The following is a 27025-nucleotide window of genomic DNA, read 5'->3' as shown; positions in this document are numbered from 1 at the left end:
GATTTTGTATCCCCAACTTGGGATCAGTGCAAATTAATTCCCTGACAACCTTTGGCAAGTTATCAAGAACATATAGACAGATAGCAAACACAGAAAGTGGATAAATTATTCCATATTTTCATTATGCACATAAAGGTTTGAGTACATTACAAATAGATAGACGTTGTTCTGATCATCTAACTATTACCCCTTGTTACATAAATAGCACCACGTTCTTCCCTCTCGTATTACTTAGGTCTGTGCTCTGATCCTATTAACTTATCATTTCCACAACTCCCACTACACTATTAACTCATAAATCATCAAAAATAGTCGACATCAGCAATCCTTGAACAAACTCACACCTCCGCGCTTGCTCCTCTTGGTCCTTGCGAGATAACGGTGGCTGTTGAACGCTTCTGTTGCAACCATAGACCAGTGTTAGACCTTGAAGAAATCATAGTAAATTCACCGCACACAACGGAAACACGTAAATAAGCACGCATGATATATCTGTTGTATATCCAGACCTCAACACAATCCCTTAATACTATCCCTACGTATCTGTTGTTCTATATTCCGAACAAAAAACAAGATACAGGACTCTCATTTATTACTCAGGCACCAAAAACATAAAAAGAAAAGATAAAGATAAAAGTTGTAAAGTGGTGATGATGCTCATACCTTTCCGAGACCTCTTCCTTTGTGCTCTCCTTCACAAAAGATGGTTCAACTAAAGGATGGGTCTGTGTACTGACATCCTCATCAACCGTGGGAGGGTTATATATAAAAGAAGACAACAAAGGATCAGCTTCAGTGTTTGAGGAAAGGAACGAAGACCCTCCTAGAAGGGATTGTAAACTTCCTTCCCGCAGCTCTTTCCTTAATATAGAAAATGTTGACCCAGATCCCCTGCGAAGTTTCCTCTTGCGCTGAACGTGATGTATAGTCAAGGAGCACATGACCCTTACTTAGGACTTAAAAATATTGACAAACTCAAAATAAACATGGAAGCGAGAGTTATCAAAGTTTTTATGCAGGAAAAATACCATGGCAGCAGAGTAGAGTGACTGATGGAAATACAGGAAGTGTCAACAACAGGAACAAGGTCATGGTGACAATCGATCACATTTAATAACTAGTCTGCTTGCAGGCCAGACACATTAAGATATGCGAGAGTGATTCAGATACTCGAACATAAATTTTGCTGAAATTGAGGAAATTTTAAGGATAAAGGTTTTATGATTCCTGTCACGCCGTTATTTAGATGGCCTTAACCAACTACTAAACGATAAAAATCCTCCTTGCATTAACCGACCAATTTTTATGGCACAATGAGCATGCATGTAAATCATAACCAAACCAAAGACAGAAGTCCAAACAAAAGGATATCTTTAACAAACTCCCATGTTGCGTAGTAAGATGGCTCACAAGGTTTGCTCCCACCCTTTTCGCACAAACTGGACAGACCTGCCAAATGGAAAGGAATGAACATTTAGTTCCATAAAAATCCACGAGAGGAGAACATCCCAAACGATAACAATGGGCAAGATCATAAACAATCCAAGAGGAACATTACTTCCATTCTATTAATTAAAACACCAATTAGACCTGAAAGATCATATATCCGTATATCAACAAACAAAGTAACCACAAGCCTGGCTCAAACCCATCATAAAGACGTAGTCTTCAATCCAACACACAAAACTAGCAATGAAGAATACCAATATTGTCGATCTATTCAAGCCAACATTGTTGGTCACCATCATATACTACATGAACCACATAAGCAGTCATGACAAACTCACTAAAATGACCCCTCAAGATAGCCCACTAATTCGCAACTCAACCCTACTCAAAATGGAAGTCCTACTCGACAAACAAACCCCTTCCACAAGCAGAGCCAAACCCCAAGAGAAAACCAAGTAAACTGCTAGCATCCTTTTGCATGACTCGACAATGATACCTTTCTCTCCCCAGAGAAGTTCACTCACTCTCTACGGGCTCATACAGCTTCTTTTTAAATTACAAAACTAGTGAAACAATCACAACAAACAACTGCTGCTTTCTAAGCCAAAACGAAAACCAGACTACCAACAAAACGCAATCATTAAAATTCATAAGGGAAAACAACGGAAAGCTCGACAGTTGTATTTTCACACATTTAGAACAACCACTTTCCGAATTAAGCTAGAAACTAATTAATTACACTGTAAAACTTCAAATTAAACCAAAAAAAAAAGTGAAATTGAACAAAATACCCCGTTCTTAGCCTCCAGCGGATGCTCCTCATCGATGTGGCAGCAAAGCCCAACGACATCAAAATCCTCGGCGCAAAAAGGACACAAAAACTCTGCCTTTAAATCATCGTCCCCGTCAGTTTCTTCGTGCGAAAACAGATCTGCACCAACCAACCGCAATCAACACCCCCAAAAACCAACCCATAAAAAAAATCAAGAAAATCGACAACAAACAATGAACACTGCCAGGAACAGTTCGGTAAACTCACCGGATCGCGACAGGTACCGCCTCGACGAGGGGGTCGAGAAGAGACTGCTCCACGAATTATCAGAGTCCATTTCTTTTGCAGTGCAAAATCAAATCACGGAAACAGCGAATTCGGAGCTCCAATCGGAATTTGGGGTCCGAATTTGTGAAATTTGAAGCCCTAGAAAAAAAAATTGGAGACGGTAGATAAAGCGAGTGTGGTGTGAGAGTGTGAGGAAGCGCCCAAGAAATTGCGAGTGAAGAGAGAGAGCACGCAGCAGAGACTCTCCACAGAACTTCCGGAGCGGGTTAAACCGCGTTTTATAGTACCCACGTGCCGGAAATGCCCTCGTACATTCCGGTGAATTTCGGGGGATGCCACTATCTACCTGAGCCATGCGATTTTTCTACGCATGTGGATTTCATTGGACGGATGACGTGTGGACGGTGTGGTGAATTTATAGGTTTTATCTCTTTTGGGGTTTCTTCAATTGAGATTGGACAGATTTTAGTTCTTCTAATAAATTTACAAGTATTTAATTAAAATTTTAATAATTTTTTCAAATATAATGTGTATTTAGTCATTATTTTAAGATAATTTATTAACCTCCTTAAAAACAATAATATTATTCTTACCATGTAATTGTACCACAATTATATATCACCTTAAATGATATCTGATTTGATTGTCCACGTCATTTCAATTAATCAGAACTTTTATTCAATTAAAATCAGTTTAAAAAACCAATAATTAAAAAATAAAAAAAAAATAAAAAAAACTGCTTAAATTATGACTGGAGTTTACGAGGAGTTTGGTTCCACAACTCCTTTGGTTGTATGAGGGGGAGTATTTTTGTTTACCACCATTTAGTATGGTGTATGTTCACTACTTTATTTATCACCGTTAAATGAGTTTAAATTTCAAGATTCATGTGTAGGGAATAGGAACAAATCTCAAAATTCAAGCTCATCTAATGATGATAAATAAGATGGTGAGTATACACCATACTAAATGATGATGAGTAATGCACTCTTTTATGAGAAAAATTGCATGCCAATTCTTCACCACCACAATCTAAATCAACTTGGTTTTTTAAACGATGGAAATTTTCATGTGCAATTTTTCTAGCAGCCTGCACCTTTGAAATTCAACACCAAAACTTTCAGAATTGATCCGAATGTTGCAACTTACTGCAATCTCCAACATAACAAAATTCCACTTTGTTTCAAATTTTATATTACAACAAACCCAATTATTTCTTTGAATCTCGGGAACAATTTGACCGAATGTAAGCATGGGGTACTCAGATTTTAGAACTTGGGTAGTGATTGCAGAAGCTACTTGAAGTTGTAGTCTTTAAAGTGAAAGATTCATGATTTTTGGGCACAATACAATTTCGGTAGCTGTAGTGCAAATAACAAAATTCTCGCACATTCCAATGGAGGACGTAGAAATTAAATTGAAATAGCTTAATTCTTTCTAGCTAAACAACACCAAGCAAGTAAATGAACAAAAATATGAGAGAGAGAGAGAGAGACCGATGGAGTTTCTCGGGGGTTCTCAGGCGGATCACAAATTGAACGGAGGAGGACGAGAGGGTCAAAGATCGGAGGAGGAGCACAACCCAGATAGCCCGTCGATCGTTGGAGCTCCGAGGAGTCTGCTTTCAAGTCTTCTCCTTCCTTCCCCTTCTCTTTCACGACTTCCTTTTCCTTATCTTTGATTGTTTTTTAAATTAATCATTTAATTGTTAGTTTTTTAAATTGATTTTAATTGAATAAACTGATTAATTTAAATAATGTAGATGTCTACATCAGATGTCATCTTAAATGGTATATAATTATGGTACAATTACATGTAAGAATAACATTACTCCTTTAAAAATCTGGTTGTATCTAAACATGATTTTAAATAAGTTTATATTACATTTTAGGTATATTTAATGAACTTTTATTTTAAATAATTTTAAAAAATTGAGGAATTTTAGGGTATTGAAAATTTTTTGTATTGTATTTCAAGCGTTCACAAACGTCTCATCTTTCTAAGATTTCAAGAGAATTAAATCAAAGTTTTATATAAAATCTCTACAAGTCAGTTAAACTCTGTGAAAATTGTTTATAAATTTATTATATAAAATCCATCAATATTCGTGAATTTATATAACTCTATTACATGAAAGCTCTACAAGCCACTTGGTTGATTGCCACTTGGTTGATTTTGTGACATGACGCGGTTTTAGCTTTTCATGATCTCGCCTTCTCTCACACGTTATGAAAATTTGATAAAGTAATCTATCAGGGAAAATTGGAACTAAAATGTCGACGTCCGTTTGTTGGCAGATAGGACAAAATGATGAATACAAATATTAGTCCTAGATGTCACTTAATATTACAGTTTAGTAGTGTTCGTACTCATTTATAAGTGAGAAATTTTATATTCGACTCTCTTCAAAGACACATTTGAACCACATTATTACTAGCTCATTGTGAGGTTTAGTCCACTCCCTCACTCTTGTTTGCCAATGGTTATTTGTATTTTGGATGAGATATTAACTTTAGGCTTAATTGTAATAATAGTTTTCGAACCTTATTCCTAGTTTAATTTTATATCACGAACTCTTATATTAGTCTCTTTAGTCTTCGAACTTAACAATGTATTTACAATTAGTCATTTTCGCTAACATCATCTATTTTTCCATTACATTTAGAGGTATATTAGAAACTTCCTACCAACATTAAAATCGCATTGCCCAGTATTTACAGTTGCTAAAGTCCAACCATTTTCATTTTGCATATTTAAAGTTCAAATTTCAATTTGTTTTAAGTTTTAGACATTAATTGTCACTTAATACTTTGGTCTAGTGGTATTCTTTTTAATTTATAAGTGAGAGGTCTTAGGTTCGGTTATCACCAAAAGCGAATTTGAATCACATTATTATGGCTAACCCATTGTGAGCCTTAGCTTAGTCCCCCACCCTTTATTATAAATAATATCGTTTGTTAAAAAAAAAAAAAAAAATAGATATTAATTTATAAATTTTTTTTTTTTTTTTTTAGTTTTTTCTATTGTTTTTTGAAGTTTTAAGTTAAAGTTTCTAATATATCCCTAAATTTAAGGAAAAATACACGACGTTAGTGAAAGAACCAATTGTACAATACATTGTTAAATCCATGGACTAAAGAAACCAATGTGAGAATTCAGGATCTAAAATTAAACTAGAGGTAAAATTTAAAAATCATTGCTACAATTAAGTCTTAACCTTAAAAGTATATATGTTTAGTTATAAAGAATAGATAATTGTGAATATAATTGTCATCATTTCATGTTGTGTTTAGCAACAACCAATGAATGGAAAGATACATCGTTCTCACATCGGCTATGGGCGTTGCATACCTGAAAAATTAGATATGGGATAAACTAAGAGAGAGATTGTTTATCTCTTGCACATACCGGTTCATGGCTACTCAGACTTCAATCAACTAAATATGCCATAAATAAGATTCGTCTTGCTTCACAAACAATTCTTTGTAGATTGATTTACATTAGTGTTAAGCTAAATAGAATTCAAGGGTTAAACGAGACTCGTTTAGTTGGAGAACTAAGACTCAGTATACAAGTCACTCAGTACTATGGTCCGGTAGTATTCATTTTCACTTGTAAATGAGAGGTCTTATGTTTGAATCTCGTGGATTGCGAATTCGATACCAAATTAGGTTGTCATTGCGTGACTTAACCAACCCTCTTAGTATAAAATATATCGTTGTACTAAAAAAAAAATCTCAGTATATAAATTTGGGGGTAAAGGAGTGGTTATAAGCTCTCCAGAACATTTATAGAAATATAGAAGACAAATTGAGTATGACGACTTTTTTTAAAGATTTTGGTATTTATTTTGCAGTCATTACTACGGATTATTAACATATGCTTGCAGATGAAGTTATTCATGCTTCTTCTTCTTCTTAAGTAACACTGCGGACAGAAGACTTGAAACTCCGCTGCAAAAGGTCGGCGACGCCAAGGTTGAGGTCAGAAGTCATGTTTGGAAGTATCGACGACGGCAAGTTGACATCCGCCATGGCCCTGTGTTTTGGACCCTCTCTAGAGATCTTGTACAACTCACTAAGTCCATCAGGAGAGATCTCTGGAGGAACCTTTGGTCTGTCAATAGCATTATTCGAACCCACTGTTCGTTTTTTCCTCGTTTGAGTGCTATTTTAATTAATCTAATCTAAACTAAGGGAGGGGGTTTCGAACATAGGTGTAGAGGAGAGTGCACTGCTCTATCCAACTTGTCTACGCAGTCTGAAAGAACTTGCATTGTTTATAGCTCTTACCGTATAATTTCCTCAACTCGTGCCAGAGCGAGGGTGTCCACTGTCCAGAAACAGCCAGTCAGGAGGAATTTCGAACGAGCAGGAGCTGAATTCCTTGATCAAGAAGTGCCAATCGAAGCCCCGTACATTGTGAGCTTCAAATAAAAGTCTCTCTGGTAGTTGCCGGCTTCTGATGTATTAAAAAGAATCGGAATCAACTCCCAACATCCTACACAATATATTCTAACCAGTTATTGCTGCCAATTCTTCCTGATGAAGAATGTAAAACTGCCGCAAGTAACCTAACGTATAATGAGTGGCTCCACTACTAATTGTGTCGACGCCTTTTGCATAAAACCGCTATTAGCCGCAGATTAAAATTTTCAAGGGGAAACTAGAAGAAGGTGAAAGAATAACAAACCTCGGGACATCTGAATGTGTCACCATGTCAGTTGTTATACCGTGGATGCAAGAATTTGGAACATGTTGTTGAGCGTTCATCAGGGTTTGGAAGCAACTGTTGGCGTGATTTCAGTAACATGTCCTATCTTTCTGCAATCCATTGGTTTCAAGATCCAGAACAAATATTTTCACAAGATCATCCAAAACTCCGTAGTCCAAAATCTTGGTTGAGCATCGGGGTATTGTATGCTTCTGAAGCATTTCAAAGGTGATTTGCTTAGAGTAGTGGTTGCTAGCGTTGTTCTTCCTAAAGATGCTAATCGAGAGAAGGTGATTGGACTCCAATTAGGTACTTGCAAGTTGGAATAGCACATGGAGCATGCCCTCATTTCTCCTCAGCGACTGGAAAATATAATTTAACAAACCATAAGATTTGTAGCCATTTCGAAGGGACTTGGCAATGAACAGAGGTTGAATAATTCAACTTTCTAACAAGAACCGAAATACCAGTGGCATTTTTGAGTTACTTAAATCAGGCAAATTCAAGCCTGATTGTCTTTTGTAGCTACTAACAATGCCACAGTGTTCATGCTCAAAATTAATGTGGGTTAGGTCAGTTTGACAACTGTCCCTTTGCACCCAAATCGAAATCCTCTGTCCCCAGGGCCGTCCCTTTGGGCCCGAGTTAAAATCCCCTGTCCCCATCCCTAGGGCAAGCTTCTTCCTTCAAGTTTAGTGTTTTGAACTTCAGTATGTGACTCAATTTTATGTATTGTTTTTAATTTCATTTTTCCGTTTTGAAAAATAAGCACGTACCATTTACACATAGGTGGGGTCCAGGCCATTTTAGGAATCCGCAATGCCAACCTGATCTTCTTTTATTCATCAAGACAAACACAAACCCTTAACAACAAATAGGATCGCCTTTCACATGTAATTATTTTTTGCTTAGCTTCTTCTCGAAAGAAGTATGAACCCTAGCCTTCACCATCATTCATTTGAAATTCTCGTTCTCTCACTTCCTCTTGGCCTCTTTCTTTTTCAATTCTAGGTCTCTCTATTACTAGTGAAGGGGCGAATATATTTGCAATTCAAGGTAAGCATAAACAAACTATGAGTTTAATTTTTTTAAGTTGGTAAACTTGAATTTATATTTCATTGTTGTAGATATATTATGTTTAATGTGTTACTTTTTTGTTCTGGTAAAGATGTTCATAAATGTTAATATGATAATATATTGAAGAATTAATTATAAATGGATTTTTATCACAAATTGTTCCTGAAATTGACATTCACCATCAAAATGGTCATTGAAATTGAAAATCAATCAATGTAGTCTCTAAAAATAGATGTCTCAAATCAATGTGGTCATTTTATCACAATTATGTTAAAATTTTCGTTAAGTGTTGATGTGGCATATAAATGGGTCCATAAGATTTACGAGTTTTTATCACAAATGATCTCTGAAATTGAATCACACCATAAAGATGTTCCCTAAAATTGACCCACACCATCAAGATGGTCCCTAAAATTGAAAATCGATGAATGCAGTTCTTGAAAATAGTTGTCGCAAATCAATATGATCATTCTGCCATAATTTTGTAAAATTTTTTATTATGTGCTTTTGTGGGTTTAATAGTTAATCTAAAAAGTTGTCTAAATACCTTTTTGCCAATGGAATTTTTTTCTTCTTATAGTAGGACCTACTCTAAAGAGAAATCTCTTCTATAAATTCTCAAAGGCACAAGGCTTAACCAAAGCCTAAGATGGGATTTGGAAATAGTTTTCAACCAATAACAGACACACCTTGGATATAATTTCATTATCTCAAGAGAGACATCGCCATTCTTTGAGTCGCTAGACCATCAAGTAAGTGCCGAACAAGCTTTCCAAGATTAAGGTTGTGAGGATGTTGGTCGCCTAAATGTTAACAGTGATGTTCCAGAAGTCGTTGCCAATCCGCCAAGCCGTCACCAAAGGTGATCTCGACTCAGGTTCAATTCAGTGAAGGGTTTCGAAGCCCGTAAAGGTGGGTGTATTGAGATTTTTTTTTTTTTTTTTTTAGAGAATAGATAGGGAAGGAGATAGAGGAATGTGGACTGGGATCGGAGGTGATTACATGACTGTGCTTTAGGGTTGACAACTTTTTAATAACTATTAAATTATTAAACCTATTTGTAATTTTTTTTTAATTTAATTAGACTTGTGTGATCCATTTATATGTCACATCAGCACATAACAAATTTTTTTACAGAATTGTGACGGAATAACTATTAATTTGGGACACTTACTTGCAGGACTACATTGATCGATTTTCAATTTCAGAGACCATTTTGATGTCGTGGGTCAATTTTAGGGACCAATTTGATGTCACGGTCAATTTCAATAACCATTTGTGATTAAAAAAAATGACTTATGAGATCTATTTATGTGTACCGTCAGCACTTAACGAAAATTTTAACAAAATTGTGATGGAATGACCACGTTGATTTGTGACACATATTTTCAAGGACTACATTGATTGATTTTCAATTTCAGGAATCATCTTGATGGTAAGGGTTAATTTCAAAGATCATTTGTAATAAAAACTCATTATAAATAAAAATACAAATTATATGATCACTATGCATTGAAAGACCTATGAATTGAAGGACCTTCTAACAAGGACTCACCTAGATCTTAGGGTTAGCCCTGCCCGTTTCGTAACTAGAATAGTTTAAAATAGAAAACCGCCTGGTAAAGAAAACATCAACTTGAAGTATTTCATTTGCCTGATGTGTTCGAAACGGGAAAGAAACTACATTTCATTTGCAGATTTGCTTGAAGCTGGAAAAAAATAGTTATTGTGATTATATAGGAAGGGGGAGTGGGGTGAGAGCAGCACTTGCGGAACCCACGTCAAGGCAAGGTCCTCCTCTGCACTCTGCACTCTGCACTATGCACTACCAGAGTCCCCGAGCTGTGGGCGAAGAAATTTTTTAATACACATATTTCATCATTTGTATAGTAACACTTATTATACTATTCTGTTTCGATCACATTGAAAAATCCGTTATGTGCACGCGATTTGCCGTTTTTAAGTAACCGAGTTTCAGAATTTGGCGCTTCACTATTTCCTCATGCTCTCTCCAGTTTTGGGCCTTTTGGATATGTAGCATTTGATGTGATATGTTTTGCATGTTAGGCTTTGAATAATATAGGCCCTTTGTCATTTTCCCTTTTGTTGGGCCATTGTATAGGAAACCTCATTCCTTCACCTCGCTTTTTTATTCTTCACGCTGAGTGATTGGTAAAGAGCAGGTATACTTATGTGCACAATCTTTGGCACTCCAGTTAGGATTACCGAATCTTCATTATATGCTAGTCACGACCGCAAGAGTTTGTATTTTACATAACAATTTAAAGATTATTTCACAAAAGCATTCATGTTTAGGTAATTCATGTGTCGAACAAATTGACGGTTTTAATACCAATTAAGATTTTTATGAAGAGAATAATACTTTTAGACCATAGTACTACTTGCTGTTTAAAATCTTAGTTAAGTAAGGCTGACACACCAACATACAGTATATGATGCATTATCGTTATTTAACTCATATTATGAATTATCAACCAAATATCAACACTATCTAAAACATGTGACAAGGCACCACTCTTTTAAATCCCTTTTAATTAGTAACTAACAAGTGGGAAAATTGTAAGTTAATATAGGGATTATTTGGCAACGTGCGAGTTGTTATTGACAAATTAAAACAAGCTTAAGGATCATTAGCTACATGTCCAGTGCGAGGCAAAGATGATCAAATCCTTAAACCGATTTTGTGAATAAATATGTGATAATCCGTCGTGGAAAGTGGGACGCAGGATCTCGCAGGTGCTGCTTCGGTTATGTTATGTTAACTTGCACCATGTCCATGTGCATTCATCCTAGGAAAATAAATAAATAAATAATTTAGACCATGTGCATGCACCTAACTATTGTTTTATAGAGGAAACAACTTTGTTGTGGTGGTTGTTTTCTGTGGCCACCGGCCGCCGGCCACACCGTTGCAATATAGCCATATAGGACGATGACTTTCAATTATGCAATCATCATATATATGAATGCATTGTGAAATTTGTGTTGATTCCTTCAATAGTTTTATTGGGAAAAAGTAATATACCTAGATTATGATCCAATTAGTCATAAACTATAGGCTAGTTTTAGAACAATATTTTTAGCTCCAATGGAAATCCCTAAAAATATGTATACAACTAACCGTTGGAAGATCGAAAACAGTATAACATGAGAGATTCTTTTTTGCAACCATTTCAATATATGACAAGTCTATTGGATGAGTGAATCACTTTTTCAACATATGGAAAATAATAATAGGCTAAGAGCATCTCCAAAGGAGATGTCAAAATGTTCGTCAAAATGTTCACATAAACTATAACAGTAAAAAAAGAACACACTAATGTTCTCCAACCAAAATGTCAAATCCTATGTGTCGATTACATAAATTGGCAGCAAGAGAGTTGCTGTAAATTTTGACAGCAGTTTCAAAATTAATTATGAATGCTTTTTATTAATTTTTTATTGGTTTAATCATCATATCAATTAATGTTGTTGTTGAACCATTTCCCCTTTGTTCAATCAAGGTAAGTGAACGGTCCCCTCTTGTTAAAAAGAAATGACAAACGGTCCATATTTCATAATTATTAAATGCCTTTTATTAAGTTTTTATTAATTTAATCATTTATTTTATAATATAATAAAATAATAATTTAATTTGACATATCGGGTGGACAATAAAACTTTAAAAAATGTCAAAATACCATATAGGCTATCAAATTTAAATTTTATGTTCAAAATTTAACATCTCCTTTGAAGACGCTCTAAGTGAAGCCAAAATAACTATGAAATAGTTGCTAGAAAGAATCTCTCGTTAAGAGTGGAGAGAGGATCACAAACCAGAGGCCAAATTTATGACATGCATGTAGGTATATTGTAACAAAGAAGAGACGGTCACAAACTAGATATCAAGTCTTGCGATAAAACTTTTAACACATGTAGAGCTGCATGTGCATGTGATTAAGTTGTGCCATGATCGTTCGAAGGTGATGGTGGTAAAACCAGACACAAGTGGGAAGGTTTTTAACTTTGTGATCATCATCGGATTTCATTCTTGGCATAGTAGCAGTATATATCCTCCAATGACTCAAACCCTATTTATAAACAGTCAAGTTGGGGTTGGGGTTAAATCGACCATGGACCTACTTGGCTAATTCTACTACAATGCGCGAACCTTGCCTGCGAGCCTGGCAAAAGATGATACAAGCCTGTGAGAGGTTGATTTATTTGCTTGGATGACAGGTGGCCTTCGCAAGCTTCACTTCAATAATTCTTCTGATGAATTCATAACATTTTCTGGATATCTGCATGTGGACGTGAACATTGCACAAGAAGTTGGATGTCGGGAGGAAGCAGAAACTAGCTGCCACGTGCTCTTCATCGTCATCGTCCATCCTTCCTTTCATTTTGTATAATTATTGAAAGTCCTAATGTTACCAAAAATGGTTTTAAATAGATGGGACAACGAACCCACCTGGGACCCTTTGATCCTTTACGACCACCACCCTAATAAAAAATTTAAATTGGTTTATATTCTAAAGAACGTTAACGAAAAGTTCACAGCTTTCGGTAATATTTATTTTAACGAAAAATAATAATTTTACATTAAAAAGTTAATATTGGTAATATTCATTTTACTCTTTATTAGTTTATTTTGTCATTATCGTTAAAACTCAAAGTTTTCAAATCATTTTTATTTTATCCTGTACAGTGTGCACTCAGATCACAACCTTAAGTATTTTCTAATCACCATATAATGTCTAGTTGTACAATACCGATAACATATCGGATCGATCTACCTTAAAATCAAAGTTTATTGTTTTCACTTTTTATATATGCATGCACCACTCGGCAGCCTATCTTTCTTCAGACTTCATCAGTTTATTTACCCTACTTGTTGGTTCTAGAAGATGATCGAGAACATTGACAAGTATGGTCCGATTTTTAAGTTTGTGAAAACTCAATTTACTGGAAATCTATATGGGTTGAGAGTTGATACGATAACTACATTGAGAACTTGTATTGCACTGAAGAAGTTATAAAGACATATGCACGATGCATGTCCTAACACCAAAACTTCATCCCATCTTCATATACTATGTACCAAGCAAATATACCCATTAATTGATTGTTTACCAAAATATTAAAAATTACTCATTAGTTAGTATAACAGTTTGAAAAGTATGTATATCCAGAAACAATAACGAATTCAAAGTTCTAAAAAACGATAAACGCTAATCATAGCTAGCATAGATTGATGAATTTTCCCTCGCATACACGAACAATAATGTCCTCAAACCTCTATTTTGTGTCCCTAGTGATGAGCCGCGATAGGGACGTGTAAGAGGGGTGCACGGAAGTTACAACTGTCCCACAATTCTTTCTAAAACACCGATGAGGGTCGTGGAGTGGGGGCGCAACCCCATGCACCTTCCCGCGTTGGCCCAGCTCTCCCGCAAACGCATCAGCCCTTCTTCCGGGGCCCGCCCGTTACGCTAAGGACGCCACCACGTGTCCGTCCGATTTCCCGGGTTTAGCACCGCTCAGCACGTCACGTCTGCGTTGCCTTCGTCGCTGATGTCGTGGATGGAGAGATTTTTTAGTGTGATAGGTAGATGGAGTGGTACATGTGTCAATATACAAATGTTGGGATATATGTACTAAAAAATTAATAACTTAAAAAATAAAATTCTCTACTACTTTTATTAAAACACGTAATACACCACTTGTGTTTCTGTCACAATATAAAAAAAATTTCTCGTAGACGAGCCCAGAGTAGGCCTAGTGGGTCCCGACCCGAGTCATCTCAATACTTGTCTTAAGTTCTTGTGGGTGGGTCTTTGACTCGTTGTTCATCCATCATTGCTGCTTGGTATAGCACAGCTTAGCTGGATCTTGCTGTAAAATTTTGGATTAAAATATTGCAGTATCCAACGAAAAAAAGGGGTAAAAGTAAAACCTTCAAGGAATCTGTAAAAAAATTTTGATTGGATAATCGGAGTGAGGACATGCATGGATGCATGCTTTGTTTTTTACTTTGTTAACAATCAACTTAAAAGTGGTAAAAAGAGAGCAACAAAATGGTGTGAATGATGATGGGAAGGGCATGCCCACAAGTGATTTTGATAGTGATTAGATGCAAGTGATGTTAATGTAGCAACAATAGAACATGTGAGAGAATGGGTAAGTGAGATGCAAGCCTTTTAGTCAAGGGCAAACAAAAATTAGACAATGATTCTTAAACAACCCAAGAATATTCAACAATGGTACCCAAAACGTGTGAAAGGAAGTAGGGTGAAAAACCAAAAAGAGAAATAATAGTCGTGGACACGCATAAGTGATTGTGACCTATTGATGCATGATGAGAGCTATTTAGGTTTTTTTGTCCTTGTGAGTTTAGAAAGCAACTTACATAGATCAAGACGTCACAATACAGCAGTGAATATGTTTTATATAAGTTATTCTCGTGGATTTTGGGTCTTTTTTATTCAATTGCTTTAATTAACCCTTGTATCTTGTTTCTTTATGACAGAATTATGAAATTCTTGAAATTTATCTTGAAGCTTTTATTTTCAATAAAACTTGTATACACATCATTTTCTTTAAATCACAAGCAAGCGTAGACGACTACTAAAATGATGTACCATGAAACAATGACAGCCAAAACATATAAAAGAATGTACGTTGAAAAACCAAAAATAAGAGAATGCTACAATTCTATGGGCTCAAGTGATGATGAGTCAGTCATGTCTTGTGGACTTACTCGCAAACACGAACGACTAACGTTATAGCATACAATTCAAACATAAATTACGTCTTTTCTTCCACGTTGGTTTTCACATCCAAAAGCAATTAAGATGAAAACTTTGTCAAGAGATCACAAGTATATATTCTCACAAGGCGCATGCAGAACAAGACTGAGGCCACTATCATATCATGTGGTAGTGTTGGTTTGAAAAGTGAGTTTGGAGAGGATGTGTGCTTTTGCTTGATTGGGACTTGGGGAGATGACACTCATGATTTAATTGGCATTTGCCAAAGGAGATGGGGGAAAGTTAGCAAAAGTAGCTTTGGACTTTTTCTCCAACTTCCACGGTATGCCACGAGGCAATTCAACAGTAGCAGCAGCTCTAATCACCTGTAACCTACCCAAGGGAGCCACCAGCATCGCAATTTTGCATCGCATTTCGATATAGTTTAATGGACGAGCGTGAAATCAAGCTCGGGTTTACACACAAATATTATTCCTTTTTTTTTGCGTTAAAAGCAAACCCTAAATTACTAAACCCATCAAAAGCTAGAACAAGAAACGATAAATAGTAATTATAAAATTAATCAGTAACTTTATGGATTTAAATCTCTGCTGGGAAAGCCTAGAAAAGCCAGAGCTTAAAGCATAAAAGGCAACCACACTCGCAGACGCTGAGGTTTCATTTGCTGGTTTTTCTTGGGGCTGGAGAGGAAGAGTGGGTTTTTAGGTCACGAATTTACAGAGTTTTTCTTTTCCTGTGACGGTGAGAGATGAAAAGCAAAGGGAGGTTGGCGTTTGTTCATCGTAATAGAGAAAATGCTAGTTACTAGAGACTCACAGGGAATATACGGTTTCAGAATATGCTTAGTTGCTTTAGCATGGTTGTCACAGCTTTTCTTGTATATGGAATCGGAAAGCAATACTTTTTTTATTATTTAATTATAGTTTACAGGATTAATATATTGGTTTAGTTTGCTGATTCAGTTATGCTGTCTTGGATTCTATGGTACGAGGAAATTGTGATTACTTGGTAAAACTCCAAGTTTATATACGAGATTTTAGATTCGATTTTTTTTTTTACGATCTCGCTTATAATTAAAAGAAGAAAAACGGCCACTATTAATTTGAGCTAATGTTCAATGAAGACGTGTGGTTGAAGAAAGTTAATGTTCCACCTCAAAATCAATGCCGAATAAAGTTGGAATATGCAAAAGTCCCTTGAGTTTTCAATGTGGGGCAAAATTCTGTATCTTTACAAGTACCTTCACATATGAAGATACTCAAATAAAACACAAAGACAACACATATCAAATAAACATGTGTGATCGTTATACTTTTACACATAAGCCAAATATGTTTGATTTACAAATGATCATACAATTAACACATAAATCTAGCATCAAACATACCATATTCGGATCAATGAAAATTAAGAAATTAAGAAACGAATAAAGTAATTAGGTTTTAAAAGAAAACATCCAGACACACCACACCACACCACCAAAACTGAAAAGCAATGCATCTGCAGGTGCAGGGAGGATGAGTCATGGCTAGGAAATGAGAGAGCAAACAATATAGGCCAAGGAAGCCTTATCCTGACAAATGGCCCCCCAAAGGACACGTGTCGAGAGGGGGAAACGGGTTGAGAATGTGGTTACTGGTGGGAAAGTAAAAGCTGGACACAGACAACAACAGCAACAGCGCTGCGCAGCAGAGAATTACACCGGTTAACTCAACGGAGGTAAAAAAAAAAAATTAATAACTCAAGGGAGCAGCTTTTTGGGAAAAGAAACAAAAGCTCATTGAACGGACTTCCGCAGCCCCTTGTCTGTTCCGTTCTGTCCTGCATCACGGGGAATCATGTTTGCCTCTGGACTAATGGGTTGGTACCTTATTTTCTTTTGTTTTTCTTTCTTTTCCTTAAAATTGAAAATTTTCTCCACAGAGTGGTCCAATCACATCATTTATTGAGTATATTTTCAAAATGTATAGAATTTCTTGTAATTTACTATAATCTGACTCCATATTGCGTAAAGTTAGTGTGAAAATTGACCTACTTGACCTGCCAATCGAAATTTTTTTTATAAATTAAAATTATTTTTTTGAGTTGGTATTATAAAATTTGCAAGTTTATTGTATGACCACTATTGGTGAATTGAAAGTGGAAAACCTAAACCACCCCGAGAAAGTATGGAAGTAGTTGTTTACCTTGGCAACTTGGTTTCCAAGTTTTGAACAAGCGAATATTATGTTGGTGTAAAACATTAATCGATCAAAATAGCAAACATTATCCTCTAGTTCGTCATGAAAACGGCTTTTTGTTTTTGTACTTATATATGTAAGGTTGTCTTAGGTGTCTAGATGCTTATTCATGATGCACTTTTCGATAATTTATCTAGTCACACGTGTATTTTATATTCTTGACGTTATAGTTATTTTCATAATCTTAAAACTTTCCCGTATAGTCAACATTTTCGGAAAAAAAAGAAGAAGTTTGTTTGTATTTTAACTTTTGTTTCCTTTTCTAATGATAGAGTGCTAGTGACCCAAATTGAATCTCCTACAAGTAAATGAAACCCAAAATAAAATCAAAGGTAAATCAAAATTTGGACGACTTTATTGTTTTTCTAACTTTAATATTTTTCTTTTACTAGGTATCATTGGCTGCATGATTAAATTAGTAAGGAAGTATGATTCTCTTCCTCTAAAATTTCTTTCCTTTTTAGTATGTTTTTATTTGAATGGTTACGATTAAACTACGTCAACATCAAAATTTATGTTGACTTTTTTATTAAAAAAAGAGACGAAGAAAAAAGTGAGAAAGCATGGAAGAAAAGGAAAGATGATTTGGAAGGAAGAGTATCGAAATCCGTTAGATTTAAGCTCAAAATTAATAAAAATTTGAACAAAAAAATTTTAAAAATTTAGATTAAATGATTTGACTTTGATTCAAACATTAGATAATTTGAAAGGTCAAACCACAGGAAACAGATAAAACGGGAAGGTAAATAGCAGAGTTAAAAAGGAAAAGATTATACAAAATTACAAATGGTAAGCAGTAAATTAAGGAAGGAACTTGTTAGTTAATCGAGCTAATTTTTTATTTATTTTTATTTGTATATGAGCTGGATCCACTCTTCCAGGAGTGACCCACCTCTGAATAAAATATTCAATTATTAAAAAAGGGTAACAAATAAATAATTAAATTCATAAAATAAACCCAAAACACAGACAATTAGAGCTTGGAAACAGAGACAGACAAGTCCAGCTCTTTCAACTTCAATCCGAAGAATATATACACACACACACATACATACATACATAATAAAAAATTTCTCAGCAGAAAATCAATTATCCTTTTCAATTCTGTTGCTTTTGCTCAACTGGGTTCTTTGAGTTTTGAATTGGGTATGAATCAAAACCGGAGCTTAAGCATGTAATTCGGGTTATCTGGTAGGGAATTTATATATATAATTATATATAGATAGAGAGATATCTTGCAGTTTATTCGGTTTCCGAGATTTAGGTTTTTTGAAGCTATGCATCTGAGCAACGGCATGGGATCGATGTCAACGGCTAGTTCGAGTGGAGCTTGGAAATCGGGGGATGTGGTCACTGACCAGTTTCCTGCGGGACTAAGAGTCCTTGTGGTCGACGATGATCCTACTTGCCTTATGATCTTGGAGAGGATGCTCAGAACTTGCCTCTATGAAGGTACTCTTTTCTGAGTTTCTCTCTCTCTCCCTCTCTCTCCCCTCTCTCTCTAGAGACTTTGCTTCATGGGTTTTCTTCAATCCTTCTGTAGATGTCATTTACCTGTCTCCCAACATGGATTTATCTTTCTTGTGGGTGATTTACTGCAAGTTTTACCACCTGGGTTATAATTACTTGTGTTTTTCATGCTGTTGTTTAAGGGATTTGGAGCCTGTGGTAGAAGTTAAGATTTGGTAATTGATATCTTTTACTGCTTAAGTTGTGATTTTGTTTGGATTTGAATCATGGGTTGTGTTAAATTTTGTTACTTGCTTTCTACATGGTTTGAAATTGTACAGTGTTAATTTTTTGTTTTTAAAATGGTTAATCGTCTTGTTCCAGAAGCAAGATTTGAGTTTTGGTTTGTGTCTTTGTAGATTCATAGCCCTGTTTTATTAATTTTGTTCTATAGTTTGTTTATTTACTAAATTTGTGGATTGATTGAGTTGGTTTGTTTGGGATTTTTTAGTGACAAAATGTAATCGTGCGGAGATCGCACTTTCGTTGCTTCGAGAGAACAAGAACGGATTCGATATTGTTATCAGTGATGTGCACATGCCAGACATGGATGGATTCAAACTCCTAGAGCACGTTGGACTGGAGATGGACCTGCCTGTTATCAGTGAGTTCCTCGTTTGACTAATTTTGTGTAGATTTAACTATTGTTAACCGGAATCGTATGTGTTAATTTGGAGCTGACACCTGATATGTGTAATTCCACAGTGATGTCTGCTGATGATGGAAAAAGTGTTGTTATGAAGGGTGTGACTCATGGTGCTTGTGATTACCTAATCAAACCGGTTCGCATTGAGGCGCTGAAGAACATATGGCAGCATGTAGTGCGGAAGAAAAAGAACGAGTGGAAGGATGTGGAGCAATCTGGAAGTGTGGAAGAAGGGGATCGGCAGCAGAAACCATCCGAAGATGCAGATTACTCGTCCTCGGCAAATGAAGGGACTTGGAAGAACTCAAAGAGGAGGAAGGATGAGGAAGAAGAGACGGATGAGAGGGATGATTCATCCACATTAAAGAAGCCGCGGGTCGTTTGGTCAGTTGAACTTCATCAACAGTTTGTGGGCGCTGTCAATCAACTAGGCATTGATAGTATGTCTTCTTCCCTATACTCTTCAATTTTATACTTCCTGATTGACTGTAGCAGAATATGTGTAAGTGCTTTTGATCCTTTGAGTTTTGCACCTGTTTCTGCAACTAGGAGCTCAGTCGGTTTGAATTTATGTACACACTCTTCACGCGAACGGAATGGGAATGCATGACTCATAATTAAGACCATGGATTTATATTTCTTCAACAGTGTAGAATGAATCACTTTATTTTCCTGTGCTTTTGGATAAAGTTGAATCATGGATTTATGTATGTATGATTAGTCGACGCCCGTCTCATTTTGTATTGCAAATTATTTTTAATAAAAATTCAAACTTGATTATTTGATACAGAGGCTGTTCCTAAGAAAATTTTGGAGTTGATGAATGTTCCTGGGCTTACTAGAGAAAATGTTGCTAGCCATCTTCAGGTATGATAATTATGCATATTATAATAATTTACGAGGAGGAATTCTCTTACAATATGAATTTGAGAAAAGTTCTGTTCTTATGTGACATGGTTAAAATATGTTTTTTGTTTGAGAATAACTCAGCGTGCCAATTTATGAAACAGAAATACAGATTGTACCTTAGAAGGTTAAGTGGGGTGTCTCAGCACCAGAATAATTTGAGCAACTCTTTCATGAGTCCTCAAGAAGCGTCTTTCGGAGCAATGTCATCGCTTAGTGGGCTGGATCTTCAGACGCTAGCTGTCACTGGTCAACTCCCCGCTCAAAGCCTTGCCACACTCCAAGCAGCCGGACTTGGGAGGTCAACGACAAAATCAGGCGTACCTATGCCCCTTGTTGATCAAAGGAACTTATTCAGCTTTGAAAATCCAAAGTCGAGGTTTGCGGAAGGGCAACATCATCTGAGCAGTGGCAAACCGATGAACTTACTTCATGGGATTCCAACAACTATGGAGGCAAAACAGCTTGCCAACTTGCACCAGTCTGCACAATCTCTTGGGGCTGTCAATATGCAAGTCAATGCTCATGGAGTCCAGAACAGTTCTCTACTTATGCCGGTAGCTCAATCACAGCCAAGAGGGCAGATCTTGAATGAAACTTCTGGAAATCATGTTCCACGGCTCTCATCATCAATGGGGCATCCCATCATGTCTAACGGTATGAATAGTGGAGTTTCGGGAAGAAATGGAATGGTTGATAGCGGCAGAGGCGGAGGATATAATCCAATGCAACAAAACTCGTCAATGTTGAATTATCCCCTGAACAACAGTTCACAACTACCATGCAACAGTTTTACTCTTGGAAGTACACCAGTAATGTCCAGCCTCACGTCTAAAGGAGCATTTCCAGAAGATGTAAATTCTGACGTAAAAATATCTTCTGGATTTATGCCAAGTTATGATATGTTTAACGAGTTACAGCAGCACAAATCAAATGAATGGGACTTGCAGAATGTGGGATTGACTTTTGACCCCTCTCAACATACAAACTCCATGCACAATAGCCTTGATCCGTCAGTTTTAGTTCATCAAGGATTTTCTTCTAGCCAAAGAGGTGGACAAAGCAGGAGTCCAACTACTGTCGGAAAAGCTCTGTTCTCAATGGGCGAAGGCAGTCATCTTGGGAATGTGCAAAATACCGGTCAACATCTTAACGGTTTTGTTGTTGACAATACAGTTAGGATTAAAGCTGAAAGTGCCCCCGACGCAACTTCTCAAACTAGCTTCTTTCATGAACAATATGGTCAGGATGATCTAATGAGTGCACTTCTCAAGCAGGTCAGTTTTTTGCCTTTATTCCATTTTACGGTATTTGAATTTTTAGATACATGTTTCGAGCTATCAAGGGCATTATTTACTCATGAAAGTTCTTTTGTTTTTCAGCAGCAAGATGGACTTGGACCCGCTGAAAATGAGTTTGACTTTGATGGGTATTCCTTGGATAATATTCCTGTGTAGAATGCGCTCCTACAGTATTTTGTATGATTGCAGATCTGGTGTACATAATTGCGGCAATGGAAGTCGTTTCTTCTGCAATCTGATGGTGGATATTCAAGTTTGTTTCTACATCAGAGAAAACCAGAGTGCGTAATTTCACAAATCATATCTTTCGTTGTGAATATCATGATCTGCTGTTTTTAGGAGATAAAAGATGAGGATGATGGATAACCGAGGTGGATCGAATATGTCTAAGGATATTTGTTATGCACAATACTGCTGCATGGTAGGCACAGCATACATGCAAAATTTAGAGGGGCTAGAAAGAAGCATCGTTTTCTGGGGTGCCGGTGAAACTTGTCCTCGGTTTTAGGCTCATCTTGAGTATTCTAGGGTAGGTTTTGATACTTCTTCTAACTCTAATAACACATGAAGCTTGCCGTCGGAGGATTTCTTTTGCCCTGTCCTTTGTTCCGTTTCGTTCTCGTTCAAGGAATTGAGTTTGATGTACATATATTCTATTTGGTTACTCAAGACATAAGTCGGGGGTATTCTTTTCTGTTTGTTTTTCTTGTACTTCAAATTTCTAGGAATTCTTGTATGTCCTCTATTCTTAATAATCTTCTCCTATCTTAGTACAGGGTTTTTCTTATTTATTTATTTATTTATTTTTGAAGTAGGGAGAGAAACTTTGGTGTGTCTGTCCGACTAGTGCAAGCTCTCACACCACGTGGAGCTAGTGTAGGGTCGGGTCAGATTGAAATACATGACGTTGTGTGCTTTTACAAGAGGTGCTAACGAGGTGGTCCTAAGTTTTATGCTAAAGTTACAAATGAGCAATGCTAGTGGTCATGTTTCACTATTTTTAGGCACTAATTGGAAAAGGTGTATTGACTTGTGCTAGAGGGAGAGAAATGGGCAAACGGAATAATGCAGCATGAAGTGGTCGGATAAGATAATAAGAAGTGGTCCACATTAATTAAGCATGAGCTTTGGAATCATTCCAACTGCCACCAAAAAGAAGCAAAACAAAAAAAAGGAAAGAGCCTGCAGAATAGAATAGAATAGAATATTAACAAGGAATAATTTCAGTTGAACAAGTCGCCAAAGTTGGTTAGGTTTTCAATTAAACGAGACCTCCCCTTCACAACGAGCGACATGAAGTTCTTCAGTTCTGTGCAAGCTTTATTTTTAGCTACCCTCGTTAAAACATAAAATTTGTTTCACTTTGACTTTGTGAACTCTCATTCCTGAAACTCAAAAGTTGCCCTCAGAAACTTATGTGGGACCATCACTTAATAAGATTGTCACCTGCCAATGAATTTGATTATAAACCTCTACTGTGTGTTAACATTCAATAATAATAAAAAAAATTAAAATCGAGTTTCAAGGATCAAAAGACAAACTTAACATAAAATATTATAAATCTCCATTATGCGTTAACGTCCCACATAACGGAATTAACAAAATTAAAGCAATATGAAACGAATTTTGAGTTTTATAGAAATGACGATTTTTTAGTTTTAAGGAGCAAAATAAGATCCAAAGTCAAGTTCCAATGGGCAAAGTTAAGCGAATTTTGAGTTTCAGAGCGTAAATTGGCAACTTTTGAGTTACAAGAGATAAAAGTGAAATTAAAATCGAGTCATAGGGAGTGCAACTAAAATAAAGCCTTAGTGCAATTACCACTTGAACTTAAAAATAGGATAGGGCTATTCACACGTTCATTTTCACCTCTCACACACCGTTGTTAATTTTTTGTCATTGATTTTCTTCAATTCATTTGATCCGGCAACCGAAAATTAAAAGGTGTGTGAGAAGTAAAAATTCACATGAATAACACTAGGGAGAAAAAAGCGGCACAAACACTAGTCTTGGAAACATTAGGGTGAGTCTAGAACGAGATTATATTGGACACTATGCTATCACTTCCAGAACCAACAAAAAAGAATCAAGAACAAGCATCTAGTTCAATATATATCGTTTATACAAAATATGAGAACATTAGCTATATATAGTTACTTTGCGGTGTGTCGATCCTCCCTTCAGTATTTGCAGATGAAAAGCAAAAGAATACCAGCCACAACCAAAATCCGCCTAAAAACCTCCTTAAGTACCGGCAATGGCATGCACGCCTTCTGGTGGTTGGGATTTCGCAAAACCACCCCGTTGAGCACGTATCAATCAAAACCACTGAAAGAATACAAACATCAGCAGTAGCTACGAGATCTAGCATTGCCTCATCCCTCAGCTCTATTGCTGCATCACCATAAACGCTACAACCGTTACGAGAACCGAGAAAATTAGAGATGTGCTTTTTCTGTAACCACTGCTAGGATATGCTGTAGGAAGAGAGCACTCCTCCCCGTTAAAGTATACTTTCGTCGGAAACCCATCTCCACCAACCAAATTGATTCCGGGAGTAATCTTCTTTGTAAACGAGAGCACTGACTGCTGTTTCCCAGGCACCCTAGGATCCTTCTTTGGGTTGGCTCCATCTGTTTCCGCCACAAGATAGTTCAATCCTTTGAGGCCTTGCATGAATACGGTATTATTGACACCATTAATTTCCAAGTGACTTGCGTTAAAAGAGTACGCCTTTTCGAAACCAGGGCCTGCTTTATCCAGTTGTACTGCAGCGAACCAATCAACAAAGGCCGTTTCATCCCAATTGAAGACTGTGACTCTTGCACTCCATCCACGAGAGTAGTCTGTATATAAATGCCAGTTGATGCTGATCCCACAGTTATCACCACAAGGTGTCGGGTTTGGGACTGGTAGATGTTTAATATCAGCCCAAGATTTTGCCTTGACAGTTCGGTTGTCAAAGGGAACAAGAAGTGACTTTGGTGGGAGAAGCATAGCTGGTGCAGTTGTGCTGCAAGTTCGAGCTGTATTACTAGGGCAGCCACAAGCGCAAGTGTTGCATGGGACGACAGACTCATTGTAGAAAGCAGAAAATGAAACACAGCAACTAGGGATTGCTCCTTTGGGTTGGGTAATATTGCACACAACCTGCCAGCTGACTACTGCAGATATATTCACTGGCAAGCCAGATCGGTCAGGGAACTGACTGGGACTCACCCGGACAGGAGGGCCACATTTATAATCAGGGTTGAGCGTGCCTTTGATTCCCCAGTTTTGTGGCGGTGAGAGCTGGGACCGGTTGAGATTTGGAGGCATTTTAAAAACTTGCATCTGGAATGATGAAACTGACTTGCTTGCATCCATTGTTGGTGGCAAGATAGTACCATTTCGGCAACAATAAGGGACCAGACCAAGAAGTGTGTCATTGGCTTTTGTTGGAGGAAGGTCAATAATTGTTGGCCGTCTTTCACAATTCAATACAGTTGAGAAGTCTAGATTCTCGTAGAATGTACCTTGTTTACCGAATATACAATCAGAAGAATCAACAACAGATGGATAAGCCCCTTTCGTTGAAAATATGAACTCATCTTCCATCCAGTCCCAGCTCAGTTTCCAATTATCAAGACGACCAAGGGAGTTATGGTTGGCGATTGTCACTTGCGCCGTGTAATCTGTTGCCCGAGTACTGATCACATCATACATAATTGTAAGATCTCCCTTTTGAAGGGGGAGGAACTCTTCATCCAGAGTGATGTTCGTTTTAAAATTTGCGTCTACGGTGCAACAGACTTGCATTTCATGGGTCCCTGTAATGAACATTATCAGAGCAGTGTATGAGCATGCTCATAAACATGGACAGTAAAAGTCGAAAATGAAAACCCAACTTAGTATATAAAGTAAAACATGGGGTCGACATTAAGCCAATGATCTCAGTATAATAACCAAAAGCAAAACAAAAGACATACCCTCACGTTATAGCATTCTTTTCTTTGTAGATCAAAACTAACAAATTTATCATGCAGACATAGAGAGCGTTGTCTTCTGAAAACGAAAACTAATGTTTTGTGGTTCAAGACATTCTCTGTCGACTATCAAACTTTCCTAGTGACTGAAGGCAAGTCAGCAGCTTTGAGGCAGTTTGCATAACAGATGCATATCCTAAGGAGACTCATACGGTCCACCTCGTACCGAAATAAAATGTTCAATAAATCACTAAACAAAATCGAAATACCAAGTATTGTCTCATCAAATTCAACTCATTTTATACGGTTAATTGCAATAAACATTCAAAAGAGCTATCAAAAGTATTCAATTCACAACAGCTAAATCTAATCTGTATACTCCAAATCAAAGTCCATCAAAAACCAACATCCAAAAATGTACCGAAAGAACACAAAAAATGAAGTTTAAGAGCTCACCTTGCATTGCAGCCGCTGGGCAGACGAACCCATCATTGGCCAGAGTAATATTGGAAGGCATGGGAACTTTGGGTGGGGCCACACCGAACTGGGTCCCGATCAATTTGACCTGAACCTGCATCTGGGCCAAGTCCCCCGCGGTCTTAACCGCCGTCTTCAGATCGGTCATCGGATACCCAGAAAAAACGGTGCCGTTTCCGACACCCCCAGGGATACTAGTACCGTCGGCCAAAACGGCATTGGAGGCAGAGACCAAGTACTCGTTGTTGGTAAACCCCACAAACACCCTCCACGACTTGAGATCGTCGAACCCGTTGTTGAGCACCGTGAGAACCGACTCAAACTTGTAAGGCTGCTGTTTCGGGTCTTTGACCTCGGGCGGGAGCTGGGCTCCTGTAGTATAGGCGTAGGACAGGAAGACGCCGTTGCAGGAGTCGGAGGCCGGCGCCGGAGCTGCGGCGGTTGGCTGGGCGAGTGAGAAGGGCAGGATCGCGAGGATAATGAGAAGATTGAGGGCCATGATCGGAGGCCAGTTCCGGGAGCCCGAGTCCATGGCTTTTGGTTTTCTTGGGGTTCTCCAAAGTTTGGATTTTTGAATTTGGAGAAACAGATAGGGTTTATATATGTGCGACTGTTTCTGTGTGCGCCTTTTTTCAAACGCGTAGACAGAGAGAGAGAGGGAGAGACAGACAGAGAGAGAGAGAGTAACGTTGGATAAATTATGTAATATTAATACAGCATAGTGGAAGCTGTAATTTGACAATATTTTTTTGTTTAAATTTTTTAAAATATATGTTTTATGTATTTGTTGCCGTCTTTGAGTGATTCAATTTCAAAGGTTGGTGGATTTCGGTTTATGTTTGAAAGCAAATGGCAAGAAAGTGCGTGTGTAAAAAATACTAGTGTTAAGACTGCTGCTTGTGTTTGTTTTGA

The 27025-nt window shown here is 37.1% G+C and overlaps 3 protein-coding genes and 1 pseudogene across 4 annotated transcripts; 1 reads left to right on the top strand and 3 right to left on the bottom strand.

The window, feature by feature from the left end:
* Window positions 1-97: 97 nt before the first annotated feature.
* On the bottom strand, window positions 98-2691 carry LOC137730997 (protein DEHYDRATION-INDUCED 19 homolog 4-like). Its single transcript, XM_068470031.1, has 5 exons — window positions 2489-2691; window positions 2241-2380; window positions 1372-1449; window positions 664-917; window positions 98-398 (listed from the first exon to the last, which is right to left on the bottom strand). The coding sequence occupies exons 1-5, from the start codon at window positions 2556-2558 to the stop codon at window positions 293-295; spliced, it is 648 nt and encodes a 215-aa protein (XP_068326132.1). The 5' UTR covers window positions 2559-2691; the 3' UTR covers window positions 98-292.
* A 3735-nt stretch (window positions 2692-6426) lies between these two features.
* On the bottom strand, window positions 6427-7571 carry LOC137732654 (exonuclease DPD1, chloroplastic/mitochondrial-like; annotated as a pseudogene).
* A 10773-nt stretch (window positions 7572-18344) lies between these two features.
* Window positions 18345-22444, top strand: LOC137731692 (two-component response regulator ARR1-like). Of its 2 annotated transcripts, none has more exons than XM_068470876.1 (6): window positions 18345-18761; window positions 19270-19422; window positions 19524-19904; window positions 20255-20331; window positions 20475-21647; window positions 21756-22444. In XM_068470876.1, exons 1-6 carry the CDS (start codon window positions 18587-18589, stop codon window positions 21825-21827), a joined length of 2031 nt encoding a protein of 676 aa, XP_068326977.1. In that variant the 5' UTR covers window positions 18345-18586; the 3' UTR covers window positions 21828-22444. The 2 variants fall into 2 exon arrangements, with proteins under 2 accessions (XP_068326977.1, XP_068326976.1); XM_068470875.1 differs by having other exon boundaries at window positions 21753-22444.
* Window positions 22445-23730: 1286 nt separating this feature from the next.
* Window positions 23731-26739, bottom strand: LOC137732430 (COBRA-like protein 7). The gene is made up of 2 exons (XM_068471738.1): window positions 26093-26739; window positions 23731-25480 (listed from the first exon to the last, which is right to left on the bottom strand). Exons 1-2 carry the CDS (start codon window positions 26643-26645, stop codon window positions 24060-24062), a joined length of 1974 nt encoding a protein of 657 aa, XP_068327839.1. The 5' UTR covers window positions 26646-26739; the 3' UTR covers window positions 23731-24059.
* Window positions 26740-27025: the final 286 nt, after the last annotated feature.

This window comes from Pyrus communis, chromosome 4 (assembly GCF_963583255.1).
Source record: "Pyrus communis chromosome 4, drPyrComm1.1, whole genome shotgun sequence".
In the NCBI taxonomy this organism is placed as follows: domain Eukaryota; kingdom Viridiplantae; phylum Streptophyta; class Magnoliopsida; order Rosales; family Rosaceae; genus Pyrus; species Pyrus communis.
Note: the sequence above shows the minus strand (reverse complement) of the source record. Positions and strands in the feature narration are given on the sequence as shown.

Excerpts from the sequence above, each read along its gene's own strand:
- LOC137730997 (XM_068470031.1), bottom strand. The coding sequence starts at position 2,558 with ATGGACTCTGATAATTCGTGGAGCAGTCTCTTCTCGACCCCCTCGTCG. Across the intron at positions 1,450-2,240 it reads CGCTGGAGGCTAAGAACGGG|GTCTGTCCAGTTTGTGCGAA; the intron begins GTATTTTGTTCA and ends TCCATTTGGCAG. Across the intron at positions 399-663 it reads AAGGAAGAGGTCTCGGAAAG|AAGCGTTCAACAGCCACCGT; the intron begins GTATGAGCATCA and ends TGGTTGCAACAG.
- LOC137731692 (XM_068470875.1), top strand. The coding sequence starts at position 18,587 with ATGCATCTGAGCAACGGCATGGGATCGATGTCAACGGCTAGTTCGAGT. Across the intron at positions 19,905-20,254 it reads CAATCAACTAGGCATTGATA|AGGCTGTTCCTAAGAAAATT; the intron begins GTATGTCTTCTT and ends TATTTGATACAG. Across the intron at positions 20,332-20,474 it reads ATGTTGCTAGCCATCTTCAG|AAATACAGATTGTACCTTAG; the intron begins GTATGATAATTA and ends TTTATGAAACAG.
- LOC137732430 (XM_068471738.1), bottom strand. The coding sequence starts at position 26,645 with ATGGACTCGGGCTCCCGGAACTGGCCTCCGATCATGGCCCTCAATCTT. Across the intron at positions 25,481-26,092 it reads CCCAGCGGCTGCAATGCAAG|GGACCCATGAAATGCAAGTC; the intron begins GTGAGCTCTTAA and ends TGTTCATTACAG.